Source organism: Tursiops truncatus, chromosome 18 (genome assembly GCF_011762595.2).
Source record: "Tursiops truncatus isolate mTurTru1 chromosome 18, mTurTru1.mat.Y, whole genome shotgun sequence".
Taxonomy (NCBI): domain Eukaryota; kingdom Metazoa; phylum Chordata; class Mammalia; order Artiodactyla; family Delphinidae; genus Tursiops; species Tursiops truncatus.
Window position 1 is genome coordinate 8,750,517 of NC_047051.1, and position 12,669 is coordinate 8,763,185.

The 12,669-nt window shown below is 42.0% G+C and overlaps 2 protein-coding genes across 9 annotated transcripts in view; one reads left to right on the forward strand and one right to left on the reverse strand.

Moving 5' to 3' along the window:
* Nucleotides 1–859: 859 nt before the first annotated feature.
* Nucleotides 860–9,612, reverse strand: ZAR1L (zygote arrest 1 like). The gene is made up of 4 exons (XM_004316301.4): nucleotides 7,164–9,612; nucleotides 6,567–6,659; nucleotides 4,698–4,772; nucleotides 860–1,177 (listed from the first exon to the last, which is right to left on the reverse strand). Exons 1-4 carry the CDS (start codon nucleotides 7,899–7,901, stop codon nucleotides 1,034–1,036), a joined length of 1,050 nt encoding a protein of 349 aa, XP_004316349.3. The 5' UTR covers nucleotides 7,902–9,612; the 3' UTR covers nucleotides 860–1,033.
* Nucleotides 9,613–9,743: 131 nt separating this feature from the next.
* BRCA2 (BRCA2 DNA repair associated) overlaps nucleotides 9,744–12,669 on the forward strand; it is a 63,748-nt gene continuing 60,822 nt past the window's right edge. For 2 of the 8 annotated variants that reach the window (XM_033843571.2, XM_073795023.1), the window contains exons 1-2: nucleotides 9,749–9,903; nucleotides 10,589–10,694. In XM_033843571.2, the coding sequence (XP_033699462.1) occupies nucleotides 10,628–10,694 (67 nt within the window). In that variant the 5' untranslated portion in view covers nucleotides 9,749–9,903; nucleotides 10,589–10,627. Of the gene's footprint in view, nucleotides 9,904–10,588; nucleotides 10,695–12,669 lie in introns of all 8 variants that reach the window. The other 6 variants (XM_019936763.3, XM_033843572.2, XM_033843577.2 and 3 more) reach the window with 5 other exon arrangements.

Sequence of the window (12,669 nt, forward strand, 5' to 3'; positions counted from 1 at the left end):
CTGGAATTCATGTATTTCTCTCTATCTCCATGGCCACCCACTCTTTTCCAAGCCATCATTTTGCTCGTGCATTCATTAATCTCCTAATTGGTCTCCCTCCTTCCACTCTACCTGGTATTCTCTCATAGCAGTAAGTTTTTTATAGAAAGAATCTGTTGTCAGTGCCTTGTTTAAACCCTTTCATGGGCTGCCATACGCTTGACCTGAGCCCTGCCTTCTCCAGCCTATGCCTGACTTGAGCCTCAGGGGCTCTTGTTCCTCAAACGTACCAAGTACATGTCCCAGCCCACCCCCAGGGTCTTTGCTCTTGCTGTTCTGTTGGATCAAATTCAGCTTCCTTTCTCCCAGCTCCCCCTCATCCGGCAGGTCTCAATTCTCATGTCACCTCTTTTCAACAACTCTATAAAAGAGTCACTCTATTATAGCCCCGTTTCCTTCATTGCACTTAACACGTCTGAATCTAAGAAAAAATCTAAGTAAATCTAAAGCCGTGGAGAATGGACTAGTCTACCTAGGTTCAAATTCTGGCTGTACCCTGTAACCTCCCTGTGGCTCTCTCTCCTCATCTGTTAAAAAGGAGTATAATAAGAGTGCTGTGATGAGTAACATCAATGCCCGACATATACTAAGTACTATTTAAGCATTTGCTATAATGATTAGGTACACTTGAAGGCAAGGACCTTGCTCCTGATCGTCTCTATATTCCTAGCACTTAGAACACCCAGTGTACAAGTTTGTCAAATGAATGACTGTTGTTCCTCTTCATTGTTCCATTCATATTAGTGATAGGATCTACCATTCTCCCAATGTTTTAGTGATGTTTTTACCCCGGATCACCAATTAATGTGTCTTCATGGTCTATTTTACATGCATTTATTTTATTCTATTCACATCGACACTTGTCATACCACCTACAAAAAGTACAAAAGCCTAAACCATTTTCCAATACCAGGTCAGAGCCAAGGTGCAAAAGAGGAACTATATGGTAAATTACAAGAAGAGTTCAGGTGTCCCGTATGAAGCATGCTGCCTGTCACATGATGCATTTAAAGCTGTAAATATTGCCACAGGAGAATCTCTTGTCTTTGCAGCGGCCACACAGCTCCTGCCGATGAGGCCTCCTTAGATCGATGTGTCTTTTCTTTTGAAGACAGGAACAACGAGACTTTGAACAGGTCTTTTGAAAAGAAGCAACAGTTTGGGGACTAAATGATCAAATTAGTTCTTCAAATGTAGTCTTCAAATGAAAATACTTTTCCCCACCAGCCCTATCCCCGATATCTTTCTCCTCCTTTGAATCCTATGAGAAGTCCAAGACCAAGTTGTACAAAACCACTCACAGCCCACTAAATGTCATGCATTTTTCAAAATGAATGATCAGACGATATTTAAGAGAACATTGATGAGCCAGTCCAGAAGATACAAGAGAAAAGGTTTAAAAGTTAGAGTTTTGTAGAGTCTCTTCATTATACAGGTTTCTACATTTGTAGCCAGGTGGGAGTGAGCAGTGGGTATTAAGTGATTTGATTACCTAGACTGGAACATTTAAAAAATACTAGAGCAGTGATTCTCAACCAGTAGTATTTTACCTACCAGCAGACATTTGGAAATACCTGGAGAGATTTTTGCTTGTCACAACTGGAGGGAGGGGTGTTCTAGAGGAAGCTAAATATTTTCCTTCCAGTCATGCCTAATCTCTGCTGGAATTTGAGGAATTTTTAACCATTATCCTATTCTGTCTTCTGATAAATAAAAAACACACCCCATGAGGACTGGTATACTACCCTGGTCCACCTTCCCAACCCTGCTAATCTTCGAAAATTTATAATCACTGCTCAATTTTCTGCATATGTTCGTAGCCAAAAAGAGTATGTAAAGCTTTACCTTTTATATTGTGAAAAAGGCAGTTTTATTTTCCAAATGAGTGTCTCAAATATGATTTATCAAATGTTGTACTGCACTTACATCTTCCACTCTCCCGTTGATGAGTATGCATCCTTAAGAAAATTCTAATAGCAATACTCACATGTTGTTTACTCTAGGTACTGCTCCAAGCACTTTATATAAATTCACTTAATCCTCATATCACCTTTATAAGGAAGAAAAGGCTTAATTCAAAACAAATTTTTTTAGTTAAAAAAAAAAAATCAGGATTTAGTCTAAAGGTAGGTTTCTGGTTTTAGTAATGGTGGATTAGGTAGTTTTGACCAAATCTCCTACTTAGGACAACAAGAAAAGCTGAGCAGAGAAGATAATAATTAAAAACAAGAACTACTTGAAGGCACTGGAGAGATACCAAAGTATCAGAGGAGGAAGCCCAGAAATAGAGATGAGCCTGACATTTGGGACTATTTTCTCTCTAAAGGTAATTCTGTAAGAGGTGAAAGACAACAGGAAGCTGAAAATGAGTTTAACAAGTTGATGAGGCTGAGGGATAATCTTAAATATGTCAAAGTAGGAGAGACCTGGTAAACAATTCAGGTTTTGTGCTGGGACCCTGAAGGGCCCTGAAAGGCTACACCCTAAGAATAAGAATGAACCCAAAATTGACCAGCCTTCAACTGCTGAAGCCCAGTTTCAAAACTTGGTGAACTCCTATGATTGGAAAATAGTAATCTGAAATTGCTAGTGTCCCCATCTGCCCAACAGAAGCAGACAAGTCTTCTGTGAAAAACAATACTATCCTAGGCCTCAAATTATCACTATAATTTTTCATATACAATATATAGCACTCAAAAGTAACCAGGTATATAAGGAGACAGAACAACATACTCGAAAACCAAGGAACGTGAAGAGGATAGCAACAGAACCATACAGGATCAAATTAATGGAGTTTTATGGTACGGATTTTAAGAAAATGATGCTTAATATGTTCAAAGAGACTGATATTTCCAACAAAGAACTGGACGTCACTTAAAAAGACATAAAAATTCTAGTACTGAAAAACACAGTAACTGAAATCTATAACTGAATAGGTAGGTTTGACAGCAGATTGGAAAGAGCAGAAGGAAAAATTCGAGAAATGGAAGATAGTTTAGTAGTTGCTATCCAAACGGAAGCAAAGAGAGACAAAAGCTTAGGAAATACAGAAAAGAGCATAAAAGAGATAAGGGATATGGTGAAAGGTCTAATATGAGTAATTAGAAGAAAGAGAGAATGGAGGTAGAAGTAATATTTTAAAGATAATGGTTGATAATTTTCCAAGAGTGATAAAAGTCTTCAAGCTACAGATTCAAGAAACACTATGAATTGTAAGCAGGATAAATACAAAGAAACTACAATTGGGCATAAATTATAAAACTGTTGAAAACCAAAGCAGAGAGAAATATCTTAAAAGCAAACAGACTTAAGAAGGTGAGAAAGTGAGATATATTACTTCAAAGGAGCTGCAATAAGACCAATAGCCAACTTTACAGAAACAATGAAGGTCAGATCCTTAAGGGGCAGAAAGAAACTACTGCCAACCTAAAAATTTTATATTCAGCAAAAATATCCTTTAGAAAAGCTATCTAGACAAAATAAAATGTGTCACCTTCAGATCTGCATTACAGGAAATATTAAAATGTGTTCTTCAGGTATAAGGAAAGTGGTCCCAGATACAAAAAGGACCTGAGAGCAGCAGAAAGGGTAAATATGTAGCTAAAGCTAAATTAATTATGACTATAACAAATAATGTCTTTTAAAGTTTAAAAATAACATACAACAATAGCAGCAAAGAAGTTTGGATGAAGTGATAAGGAATTAGTGTGACCTAAGGTCACTGCATTGTCAAGGAGAGGTGAGATTGACTTATCAACGTCTACATAAGTTGTTAAAGAATCATGCTGTATGATGAACATTAAAGAAGAACATTAAAGAATGAATAACTGCCAAGATAATGGGGGAGGTTTTAAAAAATCAATTCAAGTGAACACAAGAAAAAGGAGTATAATAGTAAGAAAATATATTTAAATCCAAAGTAATTATAGTAAACAGACTAAATGAGAATGTCAGACTAGAAAATCTAAAGATAAATAATTTATAAACGATTAGACTAGTTTTTTAAGTTATTTATTTCTTAGTAGTATAAAAATGTTAAGTAAGTGAAGGATTTAGGATAAAAAAAATTCTTGATTATGAAAATCAACTATGTCACACTTTTCTGAAAAGCTTCAAGAGATATCTCCTGCAAGCTGTTTTATGTAAGAGCTCATCGAATTCTGTGACATCCTAGACCTTGGGGACACCATGGAATCTGATCACAACTCTAATACTATCTGTCCAACCTTGGGCAAGTTATTTTCTTATTGAACTTTAGCTTTCTGGTCTGTATCATGGGAATAACATCTACCTCAAAGGTTAGATTACAGGAGATAATGAAAAGCACTTGGCCTCAAGTTTGGCACATAGTAAAAGCTTAATAAAGGTTACCTGTTAAATTATTACATGCAGACTATACACAGGGTGTTTGAGGAAAAACACACCACATACATAAACACACCACATAAGGCAACTTAAGAGTAAATCTTCCCCTTCCCCCCGCCAAAAAACGTAGAATTAATGTTTTTTCTAAAATATTATAAAAATTCAAACATACAGAAAACCTAACACTCCTGTACAGATATCTAAGTCTATCAAATCCTAACATTTTGCCACAGAAGCTTCATGCTTAAGAATAAAAACATTATAGATACGATGGAAATATTCTATTTGCTTACCTGGCATTGGATTGCTTCTACTCGATAAGGGTTAAAACTCTTTTGGCATTTGCAACAGAGTTGTTTGAAATAAACCTAAAGAGAAATTTGTCTTTTATACAAGTTTATAGGTACTCTAGGCTCCCAGATCTTAATTTAAGTAATCCATTCCTTCACCTTGCAGCTTGCTTTTGCCCAACCTCTATGCTGAAGTCTTAAGCTCTTCTAGTGCTATCAGTCACTTTTTCTTATTATTTGAACCTCATTTTCCTTACCTGTAAAATTGAGACAATACCACTTCCTTTTTCTATAATTCTGACAACTACCCAATAATGTACACAAAGTACCACAGTAAAAGTCTTCAGTGAGAAGTAGCTATGATAACTTTATTCATTGTGCAGGCAGAACCCTTGACTTGCTCCTTCTGTCCTGGTCTATTTGCCCCTACTTTTTCATTTTTTTCAGTATTTCTCAATTTGAAATTTAAATTACTTATAGTTACCCACCAACACACGTGGTTTCCAGGCTTTGTGCATTTTCTTGTGCACTTTCTCTCCCTTCCTCACTTGGTGAACTCCTATTTATAAACCTTTAAAATCCTGCTTGGACATCAGGATGCCTTCCCTCTGACAGGGTTAATCGTCCCCCTCCTATATCATTTCTGTACCACTTCCATGCCACGGGTGCCAATGCATATACCACCAAATCTCATTTTGTCTGCGTCATTCCTATCAAATTTCTCCAGGATGAGTTCTATGTCTCGTTCTTTTTTTCCTAGTGTCACCAGTGTTTGAATTAAACCCACTGTTTCTTTTCTGGCAAGAGAAGGAAAGTAATTTTAGTTTAGTTTAAAAATCTATTCGCCTCCAGGTTCTAGTAAATGGCTAGGGTTAAAACAACAACAACAACAACAAAAAACAACCAAGTTTTCATTCAGGTGGTAGCATGCCTCCTTACCCTCTCCCTCTACAGTCCTTAAGAAGGAAAAGCAGTATCTAAAATGCAACAGCACAGGGGCCTCAAACTCAAATGCTTGTAGAGGTGAATGAGAGACACGAGATGCAGACTGCTGTGAAATAAAGGCCACATGCCCAGTGAAAGGAGACAGAAGCTGCTCAAGTCCAGCCTACTGCTCTCAAACTGAGAGCGTTTAATGACCAGAGTCTGATGGTTCAGGAAAATCTGGAAATGCAAAATGTGGAATCTTTCCCAGCCTAAATATGTTGACAACTAATTCAAATTAAGGCGGGGAGCCTAAATAACCAAGTCTCTCAAGGTTAACTTTACAATAAATTATTTCTCATTGCCCCACCTTGTGGACAGACAGTGGAAATTTTCTAGAGCTAAGGCCCAAACTTGTTACAATATACCAACTAAAAAATGATTATAGGGCTTCCCTGGTGGCGCAGTGGTTGAGAGTCTGCCTGCCGATGCAGGGGACATGGGTTCGTGCCCCGGTCCGGGAAGATCCCACATGCCGCGGAGTGGCTGGGCCCGTGAACCATGGCCCCTGAGCCTGTGCGTTCGGAGCCTGTGCTCCACAACGGGAGAGGTCAGAACAGTGAGAGGCCCGCATACAAAAAAAAAAAAAGATTATAGCAAGTCCCAATGTATACAAGAGCAAGAGTTCATTTAAATAACCTGACATTTTGTCTGGTGCAACTACCAAACCAAATATAACACCAGGGTTCAGGAGCTCAAGAGCTCTTGTGGACAGCCCAATTCAGTTCAATCCAAACATTTACTGAACACCTGTTATGTGCCTGGCACAGAGGCTGCCAAGATGACCGAGACAGCATTCTAGTCATGCTCCATTAGGAAACATGTTCTTCCTCCATGCAGCACCTGTGCCCGCCCATGCTCTCCCTTGTCCCACTCACTTTTACTTACCTTATTAGTTCCAGAAATGCACCACACATAAGCACTCTCCCATCTGGTCTTACAATCTTTACAGTGAAAATAGCCATATTTTGGTTCTAAAAACTGCAAATAAGGAGGAAAAGTCCTTTACTATCTTGGGGTGGTGGGGAGGGGGGGGGTGCGGATAAAAAGCCAGATCCTTCTATCCTTGTGGCTTTGTATAAGAAACAACAAGAAGCCTCCTTAATCTCATTCATAGCTATTCTCAAGGTCACTACGTGAACTCAGCTCTCAAGGATTGATTACTCTGGGACGCTTCTAGCTGCTCTCACGCTTTTCCAATCTATTTTCCCCAAGGCCATTAGCACCACCTGCACAAAATGAAGATCTGATCACAGATTTCACAAACCTGAAACCCTTCTTTGTCTCATTTCCAATAGCTATGGTTCCCAAACTTTGGGCTTTCATAGGCTTAAAGTTGGCACCCCATTTTACCAAAAAATTAAACACACACACATACACATAAGACATGTAAAATATATGTTTGCAGAGAAGATTCTGCTCTCGTTGCACCAGAAATGGAAAAAAAGGAAAGAGAGGGCTGAGGTGAGGGAAAAGAAAGCTCACCTGGAAGTTGGGCTTCCGGAGCGGCTCGCTGGCGTCTCCCTGAGCTTGCTTGCTCTTCCTTTCCCGAGGACTTGAGGCATCTTCCTCCCCCAACTCTTCCTGTTGCCGGAGTTCCTCCCGCTGGTTCTCTTCCGACCTTGGTGTTGGTGGCGGCAGCGGCGGCGGCTGGCTGGCCTCGGGAGGACCCGAAAGCGCCTTCCTCTCCTCGTCTTCCCCATCCTTCTGCAGCCGCACCAGGCCCCTGCGGCCCATCACTGGCGAATAGACTTCCCAGGCTGACAGGGGCGCCTTGTACCCCGTGCTGCCCCAGGGGGAGCGGCTGTGCAAGGTGCGAGGCCCCAGTGAGCATTGCACGGACTTGTCCACCCGGGGGTTCACCTGCACGCCCACCTCCTTGGTGTCGGCCTTGCACAGACGCAGGCTCAGGCTGGGGTTCATCTGGGAGAGAATGGCCTTAAGCTGGGCCCTCTTGTAAGGGTCCACGCAGTAGTCGGAGGCGTTGGAGGGCACCAGCAGCCCCGGCCTGGCCAGGAAAGCGGGGGGACCGTTGTTGTGCCTCCAGTCGGGCTGTTTGTGCTCAGAAAGTCCAGGCTGGCCCAAAGGCAGCGTGTTCCCATAGCCCGGGTACAAGCTGTAGGGCACACGGACCAAGCGCTCCATCCGGCCGCAGTGCGCCCAGGCGCAGCGTAATATCCTGGGGCAGTTTGTTTGTGTCCTTGTTTTGCCTTCCACCTTCATCCGCTCCCTCTTTCTCCAGATCAGGTTGGTTCAGGTTCTTCCCAAGCTTCTCCATTTATTTCTGATTCTGATGGGTGCTGCTTCCTATTACCCTAATTGCAGGAGGGAAGGGGATCTCCCTACCTACTGAGGTCTAATTGCCACCTCATCCCTAATTGCTTTTTTCTGTCTCTTCAATTCACTGCTCCTGAATCTTTTTTCAAAGCTGTTTTTCATTTACCTTCTTATTCACACACGTTTTAATTAGCAATTCATTAATTCACTATTCCCACAGTGACTTACCATTTTAGAGACCCTGTTTTAAAAGATACTGTACATCCAATAGGAGCAGTAAATTATTTGAGCTGCCACACTATAAGAGTGAGTATAAGGAAGAAAGTATATTATGGCAGAGCTAAAGAACGTAAAAAACCTGGTACTACAGGAGCAAGGAGCATAAAGTTATGGGCAGAGTGTGGGGAGGGGGGAGGGGGAGGAACAGGGTATATAGTGAAAAAGTATATTTCAGAGGGTTGTATGACATACCAACAGTTCTCAATAGTCTACTCTAGTGGACCCGCCCCCCAAAAAAGGTGAAAAGCAGCAAATTGTTCAGATTTAGAGGTTAAATGCAGACAATCACAGGATAGTTAAGTATCTGAAGTTACACAGACTTGAACTGAAACCTGGGCCTTGTTTATCACTCAACTTACTTAACTAGATAACTCAGATTCCCCATCTGACAATACTAACCAATTTATAGGATTATTGTAAGATTAAACGTGATATCCTTTATAAAGCAGAATAACTCATAGATGTTCATTAAGTGTTAGCTGTTATTGGGTAAGGATCCCAGGCCCATGTTTCTTTGCTATTTAGGCCTAGATGATCATAAGCTTTGGTATCTATCTGTATTGGTAAGGCTTCCTACTACAGCAAAGGATTACGATCAAACTAAAATGACACCTCAGGTACCAAGTAGAGGCCACTCTTTTTCAAATCCACGGTTGCTTCCACTGTTCACTGCTCAAGAGCCTTCGGAAAGCAGCAAGGCCCATGAGCCCCTCTCACCTCCAGAATCCAGCTGAAGGCTTCCTAGGTACTACAATAAACCTGAATAAAGCCTTGTGCTAGGCATATCACAGACCCCGTGAATGATGAGACTGCTGTCTTTCAGGGCAGTTTGGAGGGGAAGTTAGGCACAAAACAGTTGTTTGGTACCCTAGGAACGTCAGGGATACTACGGAAGCCTGCAGAGGGAAGTGCCTAACACTGCAGGAGGCCTGAGGTGGGTTTCACAATTTTTCAAGCAGGGAAACAGGCTCAGAGGTTTTGAAATCCTGCTGCCTAAGAGCAACACGCGGACTAGACCCAACGTCCTCTGGCTTCAAATCTCGGCCTCTTCCACTCCTTAGGGCGCACTCAGCCGGGAAGGGAGTTATCCACAGCCACGGACCACTCTGGGGTTTTCTAACGTCTGCCCACTTTGGGGGACGCCCGCTTTTAGGACCAAACAGGGACTTTTCACAGACCCCAGGCCGCATTCGAGGGGGACCACCCAAACGTGACATGGAGCGAAGGGTTAGGAGGCGGCGAGTATACATAGGGCGTGGTGCCTCCAAGCAGCGCGGCCTAGTAGTCTGAAGGCTCAGGAGAAGAGAACGGACACCTCAGCTCCCTCTTTAGCGGCTCGGAACTGACTGTCAGGCAGCCAAACAAGTATTCGCTTCGGCCACAACTAGAGGCGGCGGAGACGCGGCCCGAGTCTGACTTCCGGGTGGCGCGCGCGCGCTGCGTGCAGCGTCATGGCGTCATCGCGTGACGTATCCCGTGAGCGGGCTTTTGGAGCGAGAATCTGAAACCGCTGGGCCGAGGTGGGACTGTTACGGCTCTGCGCCGTGTGTGTTGTCTGGGTCGGTGGGTCGCGGCGAAACGGAGCCTGCGGGGTCAGATTTCTGATCTGAGTGCCGGCGCACGTTTTGTCAGGCTACTCTGGACAAAAACAGCTGCACCTCTGAAGGCGGTTAGTATTCGCAGGGGTGGAGACGGGCGGCGGGGAGTGCCTCCGGTGCCCGGGTGGGAGCCGGGCCTCGGGCCCTCACTGGTCCCTGCCCACCCCGCACCGACGGGGAGAAGGGACCCGCTCCTCGGGGCTCGAGGGCGCCCCTTCCCCGGGACTCCATTGCCCAGCTTTGGACGCCGCTTGTCCCAGACGTCTCAAGCTGAAGTTTCCTTAATTGGAATCACGATGAAGTTACTTTCACGGAATATTGCTATCTTGGAAAATGTCCTAGGGCCTGTGGCCCACTGTATCTGCCTCACTTAGTCCCCGGGTAACTGGTGTGTTAACGAAGATTTACTGATTGGGAATTGTCAAACGGTGTTGATCTAATAGCCCTCGCTAACTGCGCAGCCACTAGCCACACGTGACTAGTTAATTTAATAAAGAGTAAATAATATTAAAAATTCTGTTCTTGAGTCAGACTTGCCACATTTCAAATGCTGAATGTGGCCAATGGCTACTCTATTGGACGGCACAGATATACAATGCTCTTTTCATCGCTGTGAGTTCGATTCTTTTCCCGAGTGGGACCGAGGTAAATAAGCATTGTAACTTTAGGCAGGTTTAGCCGCTTCCGCTTTTACCTCAGAGTCACTTAAGAAAGACTGCATCCCTGTGAAGTGTATTTTGGTGTTCTCTTTTGCAGACTCCGTTACCAAACGTTGGAATAATATTGTAGATAAAAATGCCGATTGGATGCAAAGAGAGGCCAACGTTTTTTGAAATTTTTAAGACGCGATGCAACAAAGCAGGTATTGACAGATTTTATATAAATTGATCGTTTACATTGAGAAAAATGTTTTCAGAAAAATGTGTAATTATGCATGCTTGCTGAAAAAAATTCAGTACTTCATGTTTTTGTTTACACTATAAACTGTGCTTTATAGAGTCATAAATCAGGAAAATAATCATTTACGGTTAAACAAATGATAAATATAGAACCTGTAGTGGATAAAGAGGAGACTGACCCCTTGATTAGCAGAATTGTTTTTAAAGCAGAGAACTTCTAGCAAATCAGAAGCACTGGTAACGTTATAGCAGAAGTTGTCAAACTTTTTGGTCTCAGTTCTCCTTACACTCTTAAAATGATTGAGGACCAAGAGCCTTTGTTTATGTAGGTTACCACATTAGAGATTAAAACTAAGAACTTAAAAAAATACTAATTTAATTAATAAAAATAAACCCATTGCATATTAACATGAATAACATGTTTATGAAAAATAACTATTTTACAAGAAAAATGTGAGAAGAGTGACATTATTTTAAAATTTTGCAGTTCTCTTTACTATCTGGCTCAATAGAAGATAGCTGGATTCTCATACTCATTTCTGCATTTAATCTGTTACAATATGTTGTTTTGATAGAAGTACATGAAGAAAACCCAACCTCACACAGCAATGTAATTAGAAAAAGAAGTATTTTAGTAGTCTTCACTTAACTGTGGCTATTTTTCTTTGGTACTACTCGAAAACTTAAGACAAGTGGTAGTTTCTTAAAAGTTGCAATGTGGAATCCGAAACCATGTAATGAATTTTTCATACTCTTCTTACATTAAATTCAATTAGTCTTTCTTGTACCTTGAATAAATCTTTTATCCATGTTGTAACATCATGCGTGGATTATTTGAAAAATATTAATGATATTCCATATATTGACACATTGCATTAGACATTATTAAAAAATCACATTGGAGGGCTTCCCTGGTGATGCAGTGGTTAAGAATCCTTCTGGCAATGCAGGGGACACGGGTTTAAGCCCTGGTCCCGGAAGATCCCACATGTTGCAGAGTAACTAAGCCCGTGTGTCACACTACTGAGCCTGTGCTCTAGAGCCCACGACCCCACAACTACTGAGCGAATGAGCCTCAACTACTGAAGCCCATGCACCTAGAGCCCGGGTTCCGCAACAAGAGAAGCCACCGCAATGAGAAGCCCTTGCACCGCAACGAAGAGTAGCCCCCGCTCGCCGCAACTAGAGAAAGCCCAACGCGCAGCAATGAAGACCCAATGCAGCCAAAAGATAAATAAATAAAATAAAATAAATAAAAATCACATTGGTTACCTCACTGATCTCATCAGAAAAGTCTTTTAAGATTGGGAAGACATCAAGCTCACAGAGGCTGATAGAGTTTTTAACAAAATTCTAATTCTCATTTGAAAGCTCACATGTTACCATTGGCAACAAACTGTTGTTTTCCCTGCAGTAACAGGCCCACTTCATTCATTTTCGAGAAAATGTCTACCAAATCACCCAACTCAGAATAACTTAGTCGTTCTTTCTTGTGAAAATGGCTTTCCATGAAAAGTGCTAATTCAGCTCACAACTCATCACGAGTGCTTTTTCTAAACAACTCTTGTGCTTAAATATGCAGAAATGCTTTATGAATGCTTCCATTTTTGTCACGGAGAATATTAAAAACATGTGCCCAAGGGTTAGGCTTTAATAAAACTAACTTTTGCTGCCTAGTTAAGGACACTTTAAGTTAAACTTGCTTTTTGTTTCTTTGGCCGCACCACGCGGCATGTGGGATCTTAGTTCCCCGACCAGGAATGGAACCCGTGCCCCCACATTAGGAGCATGGAGTTTTAACCACTGGACCGCCAGGGAAGTCCCGCTTTTTTGTTTTTGTTTTTGTGTTTTTACAAGTGCATGGTGACGAAGAATACAGTGACTCCTAGTGCAGTTTGTGGCCACTGCCTTGACTCAGGCAAAGCTGTCATCAGTTTT

Bases quoted from the DNA above. Each gene is read 5' to 3' on its own strand.
- ZAR1L (XM_004316301.4), bottom strand. From the start codon at position 7,901: ATGAAGGTGGAAGGCAAAACAAGGACACAAACAAACTGCCCCAGGATA. The intron at 6,660-7,163 runs GTGAGCTTTCTT...CCTTATTTGCAG, and splicing joins TCCGGAAGCCCAACTTCCAG to TTTTTAGAACCAAAATATGG. The intron at 1,178-4,697 runs GTAAGCAAATAG...TCTTTTCAAAAG, and splicing joins TAGAAGCAATCCAATGCCAG to ACCTGTTCAAAGTCTCGTTG.